This window comes from Microtus pennsylvanicus, chromosome 5 (genome assembly GCF_037038515.1).
Source record: "Microtus pennsylvanicus isolate mMicPen1 chromosome 5, mMicPen1.hap1, whole genome shotgun sequence".
Classification (NCBI taxonomy): domain Eukaryota; kingdom Metazoa; phylum Chordata; class Mammalia; order Rodentia; family Cricetidae; genus Microtus; species Microtus pennsylvanicus.
In genome coordinates this window covers 76256355-76277315 of record NC_134583.1, presented here as the reverse complement: position 1 = coordinate 76277315, position 20961 = coordinate 76256355, and the positions used below count along the sequence as shown (strand labels likewise).

The window sequence follows — 20961 nt, the reverse complement described above, 5'->3', positions numbered from 1 at the left end:
AAAAGAGCAGACCCATTTCCAGCACTAACTTTGACAATGTCACAGAATTAAGTCTTTTGATGAAAGGCGTCTACTCAGAAGTTTTCTTTTATTTTAATAACTTCTATTTTTTTTAAAAAAAATCCATTTTGAGCAATCATTTATAACTTTCCAGCTGATTCACAGTTATACAATTTCCAGTATAGTTATGCAAAGTGAGTAACCTAAGATGATGGAAATCTCTGGGGCACAATGGGATGGTACAGTTCACCTACAACAAATCTGTAAACCGTTTTCTGCTCCGTTTTCACCCTAGAGGATCCACTGATGAAGCTTTTGTCCCCCTTGTCAGGGATGCTTTTGTGATGCTCCTCCACTAATCTAAATTCACAGAGCAACAGGGTTGCATTAAGTTAATGCATGCATCCCCAGCTGGTGCGGACGGCGATGCCAAGGTGACACATGCTCACGGGGGAAGTTCTGCAGTCTCACTACTCTGCAGGCAGCAGAGAGGGGACCCGAGGATGGCAGACAACTGACAGATACTTCTCAACAATTCAAATCTTAAACGGCCAACATCCTTCTTGATATATCTTGACAGTGTCATCGCTTATTAAATAATTACAGCTCATTCATGTTTCTTTTTGGATTTCCTCCATGACAGCTTGGTTCCACAGAACAAATTCAAAAGGAGTCTTTGAATCTATGTTATCTAAGATGTTCAGAACTGAGAGAAGTTGACTTAAGACCTCAATCCCTCTTTGACGTCTGGTGATGCCTGTGAAGGTCAAGGATACGGTAGAGGGTCCTGGCTGTGGCACTCCCTGATAATGTCTTGCACCCCTGATACCTGCTCTCTGTGGATGTAGCACCAGATGGGTAGAGCCTGACGGAGGTCCTAACTTAATAGCCACTTTAAGAACAATGAAGAGTTCATCTCAAGGAATTGGTAAGTGGTACTTAGAACACAAGAGCTATGCCAAGCTTGGACACTGACCCATCATGAAACTCAGCACCTGAATTCAACCTGCAGAAGACTGGATAGGGACAGAAAAGGCTTATTTCCCTCGGCAGCTGCCTACGTGACTAGTAGAAGCCAGAGGGGAGCTTTTACCACTCTTTATATCTTTGCTGAAGTGGGCCACAGCCATTAGCACTTCACCTTGGTCTCCCAGCAGAGACAAGCTGTAACTAGAACCAGGAACCACATGTATACTAGTCCATCCAATAGAAAGTAGTGGTTTAGGCAATGGGAGTCGGGTGTGGTCAGCCATAAACAAGAATCTTCCCGGACACTAGTGAGTGCCCAGCTCAAATGGGTAATAACAACTTGCTATGGTCACTCGGACTCAGCTAGGAAAACATTCCAAAGACTCTTGGACCCCATACTCTGAGAGCTGCGCTCACTGCACTCTTCCTGTTGTCGAGCTTTGTGTGCTTTGACAACTGCTCTCATCTGACAGAAGCTGTGTGAGCTTTTACAAGCCTCCTTTCTGCCCTCCTCTCCCAGGTTTACTAGAGGCGCAGGGACAATGAGCCAAAAGACGACAAGTCACAGGGATACAGCTCAGTTAGTTAGCCAGAGGGAGAAAGGGATACATATTCCCCAACTAAAGGAAGGATCATGTTCCCTAAACAGAAAAGGAACCTTTGTTCCCTTAACCAGACACAGTCCTGTCTCCCTAACCAGAGACAAAACTGCCCGCCTCCCAAATAGAACACTGTCCCTCCATCTTAGACAGCAGCAAGGCTAGTTTATCAGAAACCTTGTATTCACATCACCTGTCAGGAGGACCACATCCAGATGCTGAAGCTTCAACAGCATCTGGAAGCCTTCCATCCCATCTACTCTAAGACCAGCCAAAGCAGAAAGAACATCACGATGCTTGCTTCAGCATCAAGCCACACTCGATTCAGCCTCCCTGGAGCCCCTTTCCCAGTTTTCATGTAAGCAGACACAAAGTATACCAGAGCCTGGCTGGAGGGGAGCCCCAGGCACCCTGGAGTCTACCCCTAATCTTGTTTATGGGGTTCAGATTCTACTGACTGGCAACATACAGAGATGTTTCTTTCCTAAAAAAGTCAAAATAGAAACACATGAAGAGTGCCAAGCTAGAAAAGTCAACATAAATGTCACATGTCAGCCTGTTATTTCTTTATTCATACCTGTGACAGTCCAAACTATAGAAACGTTCTCAAGGAAAACTGAACATGGCCTGGCATTCAGAGATAAGAAGCACACAGGTGCACCTACCTGCCTACTTTACCCACATAATACCTTCTGTTACGACACAGGGTGTCTTAAGGTTTTTATTGTTGTGATGATATACCATGACCATGGCAACTCTTATAAAGGAAAACATCTAATTGAGGGGGCAGCTTACAGTCCAGAGGTCCAGTCCATTATCATCATAGAAGGGAGCATAGCAGCTTGCAGGCAGACATAGCGCTGGCTACATCTTGATCAGAAGGCATCAGGAAGTGGACACAGTGTCACACTGAGGGAAGCTTGAGCAATTGAGACCTCAAAGCCCACACTTCCTCCAACAAGGCCACACCTCCTAATAATGCTAGCCCCTTTGGGGGCCATTTTCTTTCAAACCACCACACAGGGGCTGGGCTAGGCTGGCTGTGCACCCCCAGCTTCCCCTCATTTGTTCATTCCCAGGATATACAGGAGAGATCAGGGTCACACACCAACGAAGACCAACGTGTCTCTCCTGATTGTAGGCAAAAGCCTAAAAAAGCTGTTGTTTCTTCCATTAAGGAAACTATTTTGTTTCCCTCCCTCCTGAGAGGCCATCCAGCAAGTTAGCCAAATAAGGATGTATACTTGATGTAATAAAACTAAAATGGTAAATTGGGTGTACATAGGGGTCTCATGCCTAAGTAACCAAATTTAACCATTTGGGGGGATGGGCATGACAAAATATGCACACTAGTCACCATGACACCGATTTACAAAGACCACTGAAATTTGATAGAACCTTCTTGAAATAAATCATCTTCTACAAGTAACGGCCCATTGTAAGAGAAACAGTGAGGATACATCTAGTAGACAATAAAACTGCTAAGGTGTATTACCTCAATTACTTTTTAAGGTGTTTCATAAAAAATGTTATCAAAAATACCATAAACATAATAAATACAAAGAAAGAAACTACCTTATGAGTGAAGACTTAGAAGAAAAGATGCATCTTTGATAAAAAGTAATAACAACAAGAAACCCCCTTCCAAGCATTTCGTTCCCTGACAATGTTAAGTTTCCTCATCCCCCTTGACAGACACTTCTGGGATTATGGAAAATCAGAACAGACTGGATCTCAAGTGCATGCTACCCTTTAAGAAAGTAAGTTCACTTCCCAGTGGCAGCTAGGAGAGGAGAAATGGAATGGAGCAGGTGTTTGGGGAAATAGCCTTCTGGGTAGGAAGCTCATGGCCATGCACAAGCATGTGTCTCTGGGCACTTACAATGAGTTCCGAATCCCGCCCCATGGAAATGACTGTCCGGTTCACTGTCCTGAGAAGTTTCTCCATGATGATCTGGACATGCCTCTGAGTTGGCCCCTGGAGGGAAGAGAAACCAGTCAAAGCCAAGAGCACAGACCATCAAGGTTCCACAAGCCCAAGTGCTTGCTGCCGAACCCAGCTGCTCTGTATAGAGTCAATCAATTATAACACTTAACGAGATGAAAAACGGCCTTCGTCAAAGGCAAATGCCTTCCTGAAGAAAACTCAAGGCCTTTTATTAATTATAGCCCATTAATGATAATTTGTTATATAATCATAGTAAATTAATTTAAGCAAACCTTAAAACTAAAAGCAAATCCATTTAAACAATATAATGTCTACGATCCCTGGTGAGACCGCCAATTAGTCTTGCAGAGATGCCTGGCCATCTGTAAACGGAAGGCAGGCAGATAACAGCGCGGACCGCGCTGCATGTCACTTCCCGATAACTTCACCGTTCACAGAACAGAATGTTTTAGTACCAGTGCAGCAAATTATCTAAAATTCACAGTGCCATGGGGTGTTCCATTAGGGAGAATTTATTCCCTGGCTTAATGCGAAATGGGACTGTGGATTCTCTTCCATGCACACGGCTTGAGCAGGCAGGCTCCTGGTCTCTGAACAGTCACAAGATCTTCTGTGAACTTGGCCTACAAGCTAAGCTCTTTGTCCCGGCTTTAGTCTGAAAAATGCAACGGGCCTAGCATGGGAGCATTGAGGCTGGTCCTGAAGAAGACATCCAAGTACAGGGCAAGGCTCATGCCCCCGATGAGGTGAAGCTATCCCATCATCCAGCAGGGGTTGTAGCTGACCCTGGCAGCACAAACCATCGGGAATGGGATAGTCAATCACCTCTGTCACTTCCACCGGATTCTAGGGCAATAGTAAGGTAAAGCTTTGACTGTTGGTGTTTCCATAGAGGTTTCAACTGAGAGCGTGAGACCCACTCTGAGTACGGGTGGCACTGGCTTATGGAGAAGAGTCCTGGACTGAATAAAAAGTGGGAAAAGGAGAAAGTCAAATGAAGACCAGCCTTCTCCTTGCTCTGCTTCCTGATCTACCCAGATGGAGGCAAGCAGCCTGCTGTATATAGCTCCAGAGAGAACCTGCACCCCCACCCCCCCAATGTGTATTTAGTGAAAGCAAGGAGAGGTAGTTAGCTCAGCGTGAAAGATTTACTGCTCAAAGGAACACTCAGAAGAGAGAGAGAGAGAGAGAGAGAGAGAGAGAGAGAGAGAGAGAGAGTGTGTGTGTGTTGACCAGGAAGGCTTCCAGGTAATGCAGGAAAGAGTTCAGAACAAACTCTATCTACCTAAAATCCTGACAAGAACTAGGGACAAAGACAGGTGAGGGAGCCATAGGACACCAGAGCCCACACCCAGTCTTGCTCATGAGGTTCAGTCTCCACTTACTGTTAACACACAGAAGTGTTTCTATCCTGATTCCAGAAACACCTGGAGGATCAGTGACATTACCTAAGTGTATACATGTGCACAAACATACATGATATGCTGGAGATGTGGGGGGGATGAAATATTCTTATACCTGTTCGAACCAGATTCAGATTAGAAAAATAAAAAGGCCCCCACCAAAAGAATTTTATAGTGTTTAGAAATACAAGAGGGAGCTGCAAAGCTCAGAAAGCTCTGGAAGCTTCTACCTGTGGTGAGTAGGGCAGAAAGCTGCCAGAAGGACAGGTGGTTCGGTTCATGTAACACTTAATAAATTCAGGAACTATAAAAAGGGATGGGTAATCAGCCTCCGCAGCCTTTACCTGACCTGCAGGATGAGAACTTTGGCCTTGGGAAGCATCTTACCAAGAAAGCACAGGAAAATGAAAACTTAATTTCAGTTCAGAAGGGTGAATGCTGCAAAGTAAAAAAATCATGACGCACACACAAATAAAAATAATTCAAGGGTAAAACTCTACAGAAATAAAAGCTGGAAATGAAGGTCAATGCTTTTCCCACAAGGCAGTTCTGTTTGTGGCATGTTTCCAAGGCTTGGACAAGGCTGGCGAGGCTGGCCATGGTCTGATCTCCATGACTTACCACATCCTTCCGGTAGAGCACCTCCAGGATGTTGCTGAGCAGCTGGCAGCATGCCTCCAGGTCCTCCTGCCTCTCCAGGTGGTACTTGAGCTGGTCTGTCATCATGGGGAGCAGGATCTCTCTGCAGTCTGCGGAGAACACAGGATTGTCAGTCAGCAGGAGACACCAAGGAAGCCCTGGGGTCTGCAAGAAAGGTGTGTCCTCAAGTGTCTGATTCACAAGGTGCATGATGGAAACTGACATCTGCAGGGGCTGATGGCTTGACCACCAGGAAGCCATTTCCAAGGCCGTCAATCATTTATAGACGGGTACCTGCATGTTTTTGTAGGTCTCTGTATCAACACACAAGTCACAAACATGCATATCACATATAAACACACATACACATACATCCGTGCAGTTGCACATGTGACAGGTTATCTACTAATGTCTCTTACTTTCAATTCATGTATTTGCAATAGTAAAAGGAGTACTCCCTCCATCAAAAACTATTCAAACTGCAGATTTCCAGTCATTTCCTAGACCAGACAGACAGGATCCCCTTCTTAAGTGAAAGAGCTTGGGGACTGGGACAATGGTATACATACAGCCCTTCCTTCCCAGACAAGCTCCCTGGAGTAGACCGAAGAAGTGGGAATGAGAAGACAGAAATTAGGGGTAGAGAAACAGGACTGTAAACAAAAACTTGGGAGCTGAGGACCAGGTCAAAAAACATTTGTGTCTTTCATTTGTGGTTTAGTTGAGAACATGGCCGGAATATCACAAACATAAACAGAAAAGCAACATGGGCAGAGATTGATGGTCAAATGAAATTCCTAATGGTCTCTTCCGGTTTGGAAAATGAACTGAGTCCAGGCAGCATCCACTTCCCAAAATGACCTGCCTGTTTAGAGCCCCAGATTCTGACACCAGCCCAGCCACCGTGGCCTCCTTTAAGATGCAAAGCAGGCGAGCAGCAGAGCTCTGGAACAGGAAATAGATGTAGCTGGTTTTCAGGATTGTACACTTTAGGATTTACGACATTAATGATACATAAAAGCATGTTTTGCATTAATGTTCCCAAGTTTTCTACGGAAGGACAAAGAAATCACACAGCAATGGAAGAGCTCCTCCACACCTTCAGAAGTACACCCTGAACTCAAACACACACAGTCAGCTTTCCCAAGGACAACAGTTTAATGAGAGACTGGGGAGGTGGGCACAGGGCAGGAAGAATGAGACATAACACAAGCTTTTCTGCTCAATGGTCCGTCGTTGGGACACATGTAGAGCGCTCAACCATGGCGATCTCAAATTCCACTTGGATCTTCTCCATCAGGGAGAGACTAGGAGGAATTCCTGAACCAGAAGTGTGGCCTGGGCACATATTTATGATGAGTAGTCTCCACTGTCAACTGGACAGGAGTGAGAATGGCCTCAGCAAGACAGCTCTAGAGCCTCTGTGGGGCATTCTCCAGAGAGCTGAGACCGAGGAGGGGAGAGTCACTCTGATTGTGGGTGGGGCTAGCCCAGGGTTTGGGTTCTGGAGTTAACAGGAGTGAAGACAATGACAAGGCCAGCTGAGCCAGGATTCCCCGCCCTTTGCCTCCTGTTCTGTAGGAATGTGAGGTGGTGAGGAGGGACAGCTAGAGCTGTTCCTGCCATCATGCCCCCTCCCCAAGTGGGACAAAATAAACTTATACTTCCCTAAGTTGATTCTTGCCAGATATTTGGTCATGGAGACAAAAACAAAACAAAAACCTTATGTAATCCGATGAGAACACGTGGCTTCACTTGTTGAACCATTATTTTAATAATCAATCCCTGTGCAGATGTAATGCATCAAACAATAAGCTCTGCAGGCCAGCACTGCTGCTCATGACACAAGGAGCTGTGGAGAATCCTGCAGGAAGTCAGGGACAGAGGGCACAGCACACAGCAAGGGTGCTGTCTGAGCCAGAAAGTAGGCCCCTTTGTGTCTGGGTTTCCTGTGTTAAGAAGACTCCACCCAAATTCCCTACGATCTCTCCTAACCCTTCCAATGATCCTGATGGGAGAACTAAACTGTTTCACAGGTAGGACTGTGCCCTTTGAGCTCCTGAGACAACTCCAACACGCCAAGGTATGCTGCCACTCAGAAGATGGCACGGATGTGAGAATGGTCCAAAGACAGACTGTCCAAGGGAAACAATACAAGAAAGTGACCCCTAGGTCATGCTATCAACAACAAAACATCCCCAGATGCCTCTGCCATAGAACCTCAAAGCTCACAGGCTAGATCCACTCTCATTTATGCTACGACTGCTGCTTCCAGCCATATGTAAAACCTAATAGAGTGAAACTCTCCAGATCAATGTGTCAGAGGAATCCCTTGGAGAACAGTGCCTAAGCCCCACCCTCCCAGAGAGCCCCAGTTCAATGCCTCTAGTTGAGCCCTCTTGCACGTCTACTAGAAACACATGATGCCTCCCCTTCCCAATGTGCTCAACTGAACATGGAACAAGCCCTGAGCTATGTCTGTCCATCTGGTTAGTATCTATATGACTGCCACTATTCTGGAGGTCATGTGAATTTCGAAGGTATCTCAGATAGAAAAGGAAGAGCTAATAAGGCAAATATTCTCAACCTGTGGGTCGAGATCCTTTTGGGGGATGAATGACCTTTTCACAGGGGTCAACTAAGATATTGGGAAAACACAGATATTTACATTATGATTTATAATGGTAACAAAATCAGAAGTAGCAACAAAAATAATTTTATGGTTGGGGAGTCATCATAACATGAGGGGTTGTATTAAAGGGTTGAAGTGTTAGGAAGCTTGAGAACCACTGTGCTACAATGGGTAAAAAGTCTTATGAGCTGGCCAGCACAGCCTGCCAAAAAGATGTGTCTCTGAATGGTTGTCAGAGCTGGCCCTTTAGGGTCTGGGACCAGATGCCCTGGCCTATGTCTCATCCTTTGACCCCATTTGCCTGTTGTACTGGGAAAGCAGCAGTGGCCCACACTGTTCTCAGAGTTATTGAGTGTGCTGGTTCTATCTGTCAGTATTACCTCAGGGTAAAGGAGTATGTCTGCGTGCCCAGCTCAGACATGGAGATACTACCCACCATGTTTGGTTCCCTCAGAGGTACACCCACCGCTTGCGCCGCCCCCAGATCTTGTCTGTTATGCTGTCTCCGTGAGAAGCAAGTCCACAGATAGTCTGTCATGTTTAAAGCTAGTTCAAGCTGGATTTGAAGACTCACATTTGTAATTCCAATCTCAGAAGACCAGGACAGTTGTGAGTTCAAGTCTATCTGGGTTACTTAATGGGAACCAGGCTAGCCTGGGTAACATTGTGTTGAGAAAACAAAACACACACACATACACACACTCCAGGAGTAGAGCGACGTCCTTCTCTCAGCTCCCCCAGGAGATGAAAAGTCATTGGCTATCCTTTCTGACGGGTGAGTGTCGAGTGTGCAGGGAAAATGAGCGTGAGAAGACAGGAACTGTGACAATCGGTGTGTGAGGAAGGACTTGGCACAAAACACTCTGCTGAGCCACTAGGAAAGACCCCCAGGGCCAGCAGCACCACCATCAGAAAATTCTCTCTGCATTCGGCTCCACATCTGAACATAGATGGGCAGACCCACCGGACAGATCAGTAGGTCTGCCCCAGAGGCAGAAGCCACCCTGCCCAAACAAGGGGTCTGGGGCAGGCATCCGAGAATACAGAGAGGCTCATAGCATTGCCCACCATTGTGCCATCAGAAACCCACTACACACCTCAGAGGAAGAAACACTTGCTTCCAGCATCTTTTGGGGGACCAGAGCCAGGAGCTAAGGAGTTATGCTCTACGCTTCCAGGTCCAAGTCCGCGGGCCACCATAAATACCGACTGCTTTAACTATGTTTCTTTTCCATGGAAGGGAAACTCGGTGAGAGTTGTCTCTTATTCTCTTTAACAGGAATAATCTCAGCATATAAACCAAGACCTGAGTATGTGTGTGTCTCTGTGTGTGCATATATAAATGTGTGCACGTGTGCTTGTCTCTGTGCATGTGTGTGTGTGTGCGCGCGCGCGCAGGTTTCTCTGCCTTAGAGGGCAGTTGGTTAGTATGTACCTCCACACACATTCCTTTCCTCTGTGAACCACAGCAATTCGCACCTGCTAAGTGGTGAGGAATGTCCCACTGTCCATACAGCCCAGCTCCATCCTTGGCAGAGAGCTGAAGGACAAACACGCCCCAGCAAGAGCGCTTCCCCCTTCCTGGAGATCCGGTTTTGGTTTTACTGGATGGTTTCCAGCCCAGTCTGGACTAGAGTGCACAGCTGAAGGAGAGGGGCAGGCGTGTGTGCCGACTCCCTTTACTATGCAAGCACATGAAGAGGGCATGGACGCTAAAGGGCATGTGATGAAAAGCAGATCTACTGTCCAGTACTATTCCCAGGACTCAATGAATGGCAGCTGTCAAAATTAGAATTTGTATTACTGTGTATGTGATGTGTATTATATCAGGCCAGGTACCTTGAATGAATGTAAACCAGGAAAATTAATGCCTTAGGATCACCTTAGAATGGATCCACCCACAAAGTAGCTAATCTGCTTCCTGCTTCCAAAGAATGGATATTGCAAAAATTATATATATATGAGACAAGGTCTGTCAATGTAGCCCAGGCTATACTACAAGTCATAATCCTATCTCAGTTACCTAAATATTGGAGTTATAAACACACACCATGTTCACCAAAAAAAAAAAAAAACACTTCATGTTTTTTTTTCCTTGTGCAATGAATCTTTTTTTTTATTTAATTTATTTATTTATTAAGGATTTCTGCCTCCTCCCCGCAACCGCCTCCCATTTCCCTCCCCCTCCCCCGATCAAGTCACCCTCCCTCATCTGCTCGAAGAGCAATCAGGGTTCCATGACCTGTGGGAAGCCCAAGGACCGCCCACCTCTATCCAGGTCTCCTAAGGTGAGCATCCAAACTGCCTAGGCTCCCCCAAAGCCAGTACGTGCAGTAGGATCAAAAACCCTCTGCGATTGTTCTTGAGTTCTCAGTATTCCTCATTGTCCTCTATGTTCAGCCAGTCCGGATTTATCCCATGCTTTTTCAGACCCAGGCCAGCTGGCCTTGGTGAGTTCATGTTTAATGGGACTTTTCCTAGCCTCTATTTCGACCTACAAAAGTTAAATGTTCTTAAGAAATTTTAAATCATAGTAGGGTTCACAAAGTATCTGCTACATCATGGGTGGAGGTACACACCTGCAGGAGAGGGTTTTACAACCTCTGGCAGCTGAGGCAGTGCTCTCCTGCCACATGAGGGACATTCCAACTGATCATGTACAGTGTTCTTTCACAAAGACAGAATATCCTATCCAGAAAGCCAGTAAAACAAAATAAGTAGCCTGAATCCATTCTTCAGCACAATAAAAATAAAAGCTAATATTAAAGGAAAAACAGATTTTTACATGTTTTAAATCAATAATTGACACATAGCCTTTGGAAAACTCTGGCATGCTAGAGCTCAGAAGACTGATATGCTCTTATTCACGCCATAAGGTTCTGAAAAGGGCTTCTGCTCAGTTCATCCATATATGTAAAGAAACAAAATCAGGATATACACATGCACACATGACATTCAAATAGGGATTATTTCCAGAGGGTAGGGAATTAGCAGGAAGGGGAGGAGACAAAGAGGGTAACAGGAAAGCAAATGGCAGTCAAAACATGTGGCATACTTGAAAACCATATCACTGCAAAACTCATCACCGTCACAACAAACTTAATTTTAATAAAAAATAAAAATAAAAACAAGGATTTCTTGTCACACAGGCATGAAGCCACATGTTCAATCGCAGCACAGAAAATGAAACAAAACAAAAAAAACACAGAAAACAAAAATAGGGCTGCAGTGGATGCAGCCAGACTAATAGAATGCCTTCCCTAGCATGCAGGAGGCTCTGAGTTCAAGCCCCAGCACCAAAGAAAATAAGACATAGTGGTTGGTGCTTGTCATCCCAGCATTTGTGAAGTGGAGAGTGGACAACCAGAAGCTTAAGGTCACCCTCTGTTCCATAGCAAATTCTTGGCTAGTCTGGGCTATGTGAGACTTCCTCTCAAAAGAAAGTAGAGTAGGGCTGTCAGCCATGAAGGAAGAGACCGAGGCCTTGCTGCTAGCAGCATAGCACAAGGAAGTAAAGAGTGTAAGAGTTACTTCAATCTGTGACTAAACTAAGCGAGGAAAAGCAGCTGTCCTTGCAAACTTTGTATCTTTTTTCTTTTTGTAATATATGTCCCTGTGGGTGCACACATTTGAAGACAAGATCCCCAGCTAGTGGAAGTGTTTGGGAAGGATTAGGAAGAGTGCCCTTGTTGAAGGAGGTGCGGTTGTGGGGGTGGGCAGGGAGGCTTTAAAAGCCCATACCACACCTCCGCCTCTTTCTCTGCCTGCCTGCCAATCAGGATGTAAGATCTCAGCCCCTTTCCAGCCTGCTACTGTGCTTCCTGCCATGATAATCATGGACTAACCCTCTGAAACTATAAGCAAACGTCCAATTAAAAGCTTCATTTTATAAAAATTGCCCTAGGCCGGGCGGTGGTGGCACACACCTTTAATCCCAGCACTAGGGAGGCAGAGGCAGGCAGATCTCTGTGAGATCGAGACCAGCCTGGTCTACAAGAGCTAGGGCCAGGACAGGCTCCAAAGCTACAGAGAAACCCTGTCTCGAAAAACTAAAAAAATAAAAATAAAAAATAAAAGTTGCCCTAGTCATGGTATCTCTTCAAGGCAATACAACAGTGACAAAGATACTAAGAACAGTGAGCACTGCCCACATGTGCCTGGGTGTGGGGCATCATGGAGTACAGGAAGGCTGCCAGTGACCACACCCTCAGAGAATGACTGACTTTCTCCAGCTGCCAGAGACCACACCCTCAGAGAATGACTGACTTTATCCAGCTGCCAGTGACCACACCCTCGGAGAATGACTGACTTTCTCCAGCTGCCACTGACCACACCCTCAAACAATGACTGACTTTCTCCAGCTGCCAGTGACCACACCCTCGGAGAATGACTGACTTTCTCCAGCTGCCAGTGACCACACCCTCGGAGAATGACTGACTTTCTCCAGCTGCCACTGACCACACCCTCGGAGAATGACTGACTTTCTCCAGCTGCCAGTGACCACACCCTCAGAGAATGCCTGACTTTCTCCAGCTGCCAGTGACCACACCCTCGGAGAATGACTGACTTTCTCCAGCTGCCACTGACCACACCCTCAGAGAATGACTTTCTCCAGCTGCCAGTGACCACACCCTCAGAGAATGCCTGACTTTCTCCAGCTGCCAGTGACCACACCCTCAAACAATGACTGACTTTCTTCAGCAGGTAACAATTTTTCAACAGATTCTCAGTAAGAGGTGAGGCCTGAGTAGCATCTCTTCAATTTCTAGGGTAACTTTGGCTGGCCCTTAATGCTACAAGCCCAGTCTTCCAGGCAGCACTGTTATGAAGTAACTAAATGCTTTCTGAATGGATTTGAGGCCTTCTCAATGGAGAGAACTGCAAGCCTAGTATTGTAATTCTGGTCAAAAGTCCATGGCTGGGAGGTAACAGGCTCTAGGGCAGAACATTCCATTGCTATTGCTAAATGGTCATCCTGTCAAAGGGCCTTCTAAATGTGTATGTTTACAACCATAGAACTGGATTTAATTATAATAAATGAATTGCAAGTTCAAATGTTTAAAAGTGGTGTTTAATCTAGTTACTGCAAACAACTGTTAAGAATAATAAATTGTATTATACAATGAAAACTAAAGATCCAGGGTCTCTGACAGAGTAAGAATTTAGCATTTAAATTGTGCTATAAGTTACAACGCAATGAACTTCTCAGACTCAACATGGATAAAAGAATATAAAGCGTGGCATTAGTGGGTTTGAGATAGAATCCACACCGCAATGATATTCTGGATAAAATATGTGACTGATTTACATTGCTTCCAACTACATTTGCTGAGGACTAGGGAATTTAAAATGACACCCAAGGCTCGCAGACTGCGCCTGCAGGAAGCACAGGCTAAGTTTGTAAAGAAGCAGATGAGGAAGAGTTCATGTAGTTTTTTTGCTTTTATGAATGAGGTCTCTTCTGTTTCAAGGTCACAGCTCTCTCTGACCACTCACCCCATCACAGGAGAACCCGGGCCATCTTGGTACCTGTCAGCACCCACTGGAGGCATAGATACAGGAAACATAACTCTCCTATTTTTGCATTGCTATGGACCCACACTCCATACAAATTGCCATGGGGATGACACCACCCACCCTGCCATGCTCTCCCTTCACCATGTTCTGCAATGGTCACAGATTCCAATCATTAACATCTGCTCATCTGCAGCTGTGAGGGCCAAAACCAGGATGATTAATGCTCTGGTAATGGGCACAGAGTAAAAAATATTAATCTTTATAAAAGGTATTCAACGGGCATCATCGGCTTATAAATGTCCAAGCAGAATATTCGTCTATAACCCCATTACAGCTCTACATTAAAATAAGACACAAAAATGAGAATGAATTTGTCCATTTAAAGCATTCATTTTTATGAACACTGAGTAATGTGCTTCTTAATTTTTAGTTCGGTCACATTAAACAAATGATCCATAAAGTGCATTTAATAACCTTGTGTGTGTTGCATAGAACCAAAAGCCAGAATAACACTTTTAATGAGAATTAAACAGTAAGAGCCATATTAATGGGAAATGCGTGCTATTCATCTTTTATAGACAATCATCTTGTTTTCCTACCATTTAGGAACCCTGTGCCCACGTTTCAATATGCTCAAATGATTTTCTCCATCTACGTGAGTCTTTAAGCAGAAGTAGCTCCAAGACTGTATCCATGCTAGACGGGGGTCACAGAAGCCATCTACTGATCTCCAGATTGCACAGATGTGGGGAACAGGAACCTGGTGACAGACAGAGTCAGCAACTGTACGGCTAAGCAAAAGCTGAGCCAGCATTAGCCACTGCACTCCCACACCACAGAACTTGGTTATAAAAGACCCATGACTGTGCACATACATGTAGGCATGTATAAATGTCAAGGACAAAGCCATTTTCCCAGGAATCATTTTTAAGTAAGAAATTATGAGACTGGGCAGTGCCAAGTGAAAAAAAAATAGCCAGTAAGTCACCCTCACCCCTACAGCTTTCCTTTAGGAACGCTGTTTGCTGATCTGTGGGACTGAATCTCCTCAAGAACCCAGCCCAGCATTTCCCCTCCTGGCAGCTTGACCGCACCTTGTAAAGTATTCTGGTCAGAACAGTGTCACTTGCCTGTGTGCTAAAAGAATCAGAAATGTGGCAATCTGTGATTCAGCCTTGAGGTACCTAGTGTCATGGGATCTTAATTGAGAGGATGACAGAGCAAGGGAGAGGCTCTGGAAATGGGAGGGGTGAGCAGAGAAGCAAGGAGACTGTCAAACAAGGGGGAGCAAAAACTCAGTGAGCAATGTTGACTGCTACCCAAACGAATGACCGGAATCCCAGCCCCAAGGCCTACAAGGTGGAAAGAGAGAACTGATCTTCCCAAGTCCTCCAGACCCCGACATGTACACTCCGGCATGCATGCAGGTACACACAGAGAATAATAAATAAACGTTAAAAAGACATTTTAAAAACTAGTCAAATGTATGTTTCCAGTGTGTGGGCATGAGACCTTGGAGAGGAGAAGTCATGTTAAAAAGAGCGCTGGGCAGAAGACACTCTTGGCTTTTGAGACTGGCAAGGTACAACAGGAAAGGTGAAGTTCTAGTAGAATCTCCGTAAGGTATGGCGTCTCCTCTGGTAAACTGAATGAAAAGCCAACAGAAAGGCTATAAATGAGCCCCATGTCAATACATGAAAAGCACAATAGCCTGAAATAAAACGGCAGGAAAGGAAGACAGTCTACCATCTAAGTCAAGAGAAGCAGGTCATAGACGGGGCTTGGCGGTTTGACAAAGAATTCTATAATTGTGATTGGCTGTGGAGGAGAATCTCAACACATGGAAGAGATGAAAAGAGATACAAGATACCTGGTTTCCAGGGAACTGAGGAAGAAGGTGCTGCCAGCTGATCTAGTTGGTAGCCAAAGACACAGCACTAGGTCACAGGGGTTCTAAACACTCTTGGTGGCTCAACAGAAACAGAGGTGTGTGTTAAAACAGGTGGGTGAAGGCAGGATGGTCTGTGCCATTGAAGGTAGATTTGCACAGTTGCTGTGGCCGGGTAAAGTTATGGCGAAAAATCCTGGCAGATGCAGATTTGGGCTTTTCCTTGTCCAGGATATCATTTTTAGAGTGACCACTGAACTCTCGGGACTTAGAAAGAATGAAGAGCTGTAGAGCTGAGGAATTAGCTTTCCAGGTACCTGGTGACAGCATGGTTAGGTATGAGACAAATGGGGACAGTCTTAGACTGTCCTTTCTATATCAGCACTAAACAGCAAAAACAGAAGCCTGCCCCGAGGTGAGCTCAAAGTAGAGTCAACAGTGGCTAATATTTAGATGAGTAACACCATAAGGTACTGTTAGTTCTAGCAATCTGACCACAAACTACAACCCTCCTACAGCCACCCCACAGAAATAGAAGAGAAAAACTATGAAAACCCCATGAACATGAGAACAACACCGTATGATTTATTTACGCTTAATTTACAGACGTGTTCATTTATCGATTTGTTTGTACTATTTTTCCTTGCTCCGCATAGCGTTGAAGTAAATTCAGCTTTCAGAGAGAATTACTCATGCAGTGGGCATGAAACAGTATAAGGAGCAGGGATGATGGATCTGAAACAAGTTGGAGCCTTAATCAGCACCATGGTGGTGGACAGCTCCCTGCCTAGGCGTTTGCTTACAGGCAAGGTTTCTTATTTAACCCTCATGCCCTCCTCTGTAAATGGAGTCAATTAGTCTTTTCCGGTTCTACATTTTTATGTGGATGATGCTGAAGGCTCTCAGAGGGCTCAAACTGGCTAACCAAAAATCCTGAGCACTTGGTAGGTGATCAATAAATGATGGCGGACCTAAAATGGTATAATTAAGAAACTCCTGTGTTCAGTAAGCTAGTTCTAAAAGTGTTACCAAGTGGCCTCTGGACAAACACGTAAAATGAAAGACAGAGGAGAGACCTACAGAATGAGGGAAGAAAAAGGTACTACATAACAGATCAAGACTTAACGTTTCCTTGAGGCATTGCGGTGGGGGGGGAGCACACAACATGGGAGAGAAAGCGATGGAATACAGCATTATTTAAAAGAGTTAGTCTTCGGGGTTCGCAGCTGGCAGCATTCATTAGCACAGTTATCTAATTAAAGAGTTCCAGAATGCCGTATGAGTGGGACATTAAGTGACTGTGGCAAAATTAGCCCCAACCCCAATTTTTCCTCTGTGCATAACATCTATCAAGTTAACAAAACTACTTGAGAATAGCTCGGGGTTTAAGATCTGGTTTTTCACAGTAGAAAAACTCAAGAAATATTGTTTTGATTTGTTGATGGATCAAAGCATTAAAACAACATATTTTATTACAGTTCTGCATGAAACAGCTTCTCATGTGTATGAGCTAAAGAAAGAGAAATTGATGAACAGGGCAATTTTTATAGAGAGATGCTTTCTGCGTAGGGTCTGGCTAGTGTGAAGAAACTGTGGCTTCAGTACTTCCTAATACCAAAATCCTGAGAGGTGCATGGGCATCGCCCAAGGCCTTAGAAAGGCTGCTGTAACTAATGTTCCTGCCATTAGCAAAGAGTTTTACTCCGTTTGATCACTGAGAGAATTATTCACCTTGGAAAGAAGAATGAAACACATCATTTAAAGTCCTTCGCCCTGAATTTTAAAGAGGCTTCCTATTATTCAAAACTGAGGATAAATGAGTTTCCACAGGGCAGGTGAGCCCTGCTGGAAAAGGGGTCTGCCCTTCGTTTGATTTCTGTGCCGCTGATAAAAGACACTTGACAACAAACAACTTGGAGAGGAAAGGGCTTACCTTCCTCTACTTACAGGCCACAGCCCATCATTGGGGGCTATCAGGGCAGGGACAGAAAGGAGGAACCTGAAGATAGGATGGCATGCTATTCCACTTAGCATCACCTCTGACCAGGAACACATTTATAGTCCAGGGAATACATCAGGGACCAGAGGATGCTGCTTGTTAACTGGCTCTTACTCAGGTTTATTTCTCCACTCACACTTAGCTAGCATTCTTAGAAAGCCCATGCTGGCCACAGCAAACTGGACACTCCTGATTCAATTACTAAAGGTGATAACCCTCCATTAACAGAACCACAGGCCTTTCTGATATAGGCAACTCCTGACTCAAGGCTTTTCTCTCAGTTGACTTTGGGTTGTATCAAATTAATAATTATAGCTGACTAGGACAGGGAAGGAAGGAGTATAAGATGGCCAGGGTTTGAAAGAATGGCTCCTTCTTCCTTCTCCTCATAGTAAAGAGTCCAGTCACCAGGAAGGCAACAGCCACAGTCTGTCAAAGAATAGCAGGTCTATAAAAAGATCATCCACCAGGGTATTAAAACGCTACCAAGACTTGCTACCACACTACACAGATACCATCCAATCCCACACTCCCCTCTAAAATCAAACAAGCACACACAAGGAAAAGCACGTAGCAAGCTGTGGAAAGGAAACCTGTCAATCGCCTAGCCCATTGTAAGGGTGGGAACAAGAAAAGACCATGTCCAGAAAAACAAGGAAGCTATTCCATGTTAATCAGAACAAACTTCCCCAGGGTCTAGGATCCAGAAGAGAAGGCCTCCTGTAAGCAAAGGGACTTCTCGTGACTAGCCTACAAGGTGATGATGGTCAGGTAGGACTCAATTTACCCCAATTTCCATGCCATCGATGTAAAAGAATTTTGTGGGCCCAAATCTTATACTCGGTGTTCTCGTGCTTAATTTAATTACCCCACAGCTTTTCATCTCTATAACACGATTTAAGCTTTAATTTCCCCAGCTTTCGTCAGATAAGTGGGCAACAACATAATCACATGGAAACAAAGTGACAAACGCACAAATTATGAGACGTCAACCTTCCTTCTCTTTGTATCTTGCTTTGAGAATCTGCTCGCTCCACACCACAGATGATATCCAAAGAGTCATCATTCTGCACGGCACATAATCTGTTTAGCCAGCTTTCAAGTAGGCAAGTCACATCGGAGCCCAGGCTCGGAAGCCATTACCACCCATTCAGTGGTTCTCATGCACAGCATGCCAATGAGCCCGAAGCCCTTCACCTCAGCAGAGGAGCAAAGACAGGACATCCGAGGCAGATGGATGGGGATGGACGGGGGATAGCAGCACGGGGACTGGGATCTACCCTCAGTCAGGAACACTGCCATGCACTGAGGAACTGCTACCTATGCAACTGCAGAGACTTGGATTCGCTTCAGAGTCTGATTATGGTTGTGTAATGGGAGTTTATGTGTATATATTCTAGCTTTCTCTCCACTCTTCTATATTCTGGTAATGTCCCCCTTTTATTCCGTATGAACATAGGCAGATCCATCCTCCCCCGTGTGGCTGGACACCATGCAATCCTAAAACCAGAATAAAATACAATAGAGAAGAAGGCTAGCCTCTGAGCAGAGGGAAGTTGACACTGTCCTCGGGTGAGGCAGTTTCATGGAGGCTGGGGCCAAGCACGAACTTTCTGTGTCAAATGACCCATTTCCTCTTGTAGCCCAATAAACCCCCGCTGAGTACATCTTCTCTCTCCCTGTCTGCAAATGGGAAAAGTGATGAGAGAAATCAGAAACAGCCAGTGTGCCACCAGCCTGAGCCCGCAGGAACCAGAGTCCAGTGTAATCAGAGTGCAGAACTCCCGGAGGTGAGGCAGGATTCTTGCTGCTATGTACTGTCCAGTTATCACCCACATGCATAGTGACCATAGCAATGGGCCAAACTCAAACTCCTGGAAACACAACGCACTGACTACCTGCACAAGCATGTTCCTTGCCCTCAAAGACCCCAGACAATGAGACAGTGCTCATATATTTCGCATAAAATAACTTAGCTGAAACTAGAACCGAATCCAATTCCTGACTAGCAAGAGATAATCTGCAACCCCAGGAGAGTGTAAAATCTATAAACATGGCCACCATTTCAAGAAATATGAAACACATCCTTTTTCCCAAAGAACAATCCTTATTAGTACCTAAACTAAATAATTTTCTTGTTCTCAGCTACGTTGAGACCTGGAGACAATTAATTTCATGGTGTGAGGCAACAGAGGCTGATACGTAGCCCTGGAGCTCTCACTGACCCCAAGGATTCCATCCCTAGTGCACCAGGAGCACAGCAAACACAGCAGTCCACAACAATGTAAACATGCCATAGCACAGGCAGCAAAGCCAACTTCTACAAAGGTCTAAGGAGCAGGACCCAAGAAAGACAAAAGAGAACGAAAACCACAGCTCCCATATCTCATCTGAAAATGACTTTATTTTAAATATTGATACAAATGTGGCATGGACTACTTTATAAAAGTAATGGCATCTTTGTGAGAATAGACCAACCGGAGGATTTCAGCTGTTCATCTTTCCTGACAGGAAGAGAAGATAACAGTTGGCTGCTCAGGAAAAGGACAGAGCCAGCAAATGAGAAAGATGCCTTCTTTGTTATCCCAAACCCAACCCAAAGTCTATACACAGGGGGATTTTCATATTAGTCAAAGCATTCTAAAAGGCTTGGAGGCAGCCACTCCAAGTTCAGGACACATTCAAGAAGTTTATTACAACATAGATGACAGATGCTGATTGGCTGTAAAATGAGAAGGTCCAGACTGATGTTGTCTTGGCCTATGATCATTTTGGATTTTACATTCTTGACACATGTCATTATCGGACTGGGTACAACTTGCTACGGACATCAATGTTCTGTTACAGACAGGGCTGGAGAGGTGGATCATTCAGTAAAGTGATTGCTTTGCCGGTGTGAGGATCCTGCACCCACATAAAATACTGGTCATGGTCACATATACCTAACCTACTAATCCCAGAACTGGGAAAACAGAGGCAGGAAGCTTCCTGGGGGGGTCAGTGAACAATATAATGGAATAAACAAGTTCCAAGTTCAGTGAGAGACTGACTGCCTCACAAAACAAGGTTGAGGGTGATGGAGGGAGGCATCTAATGTTGATGTCTGGCCTTTACACTCATATATACAGATTCACATGCACACACACACAGAGAGAAAGAGACAGAGACAGAGAGAGAAACACACAGAGAGAAACACAGAGAGAAAGACAGAGGCAAATTATGATATTACACTGTAAAAGATGGATTATTTGAAAGGGTAATAATATTAACTCATTGTGAATTTATTTATATGTTGCTTGGTTCAAAGAGGACTCAAGACGTGTATAAAAACCAGAGCGGAAAGAAATAGTGCAGCCAAATGGAAGAC

At 44.9% G+C, this 20961-nt stretch overlaps 1 protein-coding gene across 2 annotated transcripts in view; it reads right to left on the bottom strand.

Annotated features, from left to right (window-relative positions):
- The window catches only part of Dock1 (dedicator of cytokinesis 1), a 496042-nt gene that overhangs the window by 290480 nt on the left and 184601 nt on the right, over nucleotides 1–20961 (bottom strand). For both annotated transcript variants that reach the window (XM_075972578.1, XM_075972577.1), the window contains exons 26-27: nucleotides 5541–5668; nucleotides 3451–3546 (exon numbers count right to left, since the gene is read on the bottom strand). In XM_075972578.1, coding sequence (XP_075828693.1) covers nucleotides 3451–3546; nucleotides 5541–5668 — 224 coding nt within the window. The remainder of the gene's footprint in view (nucleotides 1–3450; nucleotides 3547–5540; nucleotides 5669–20961) is intronic.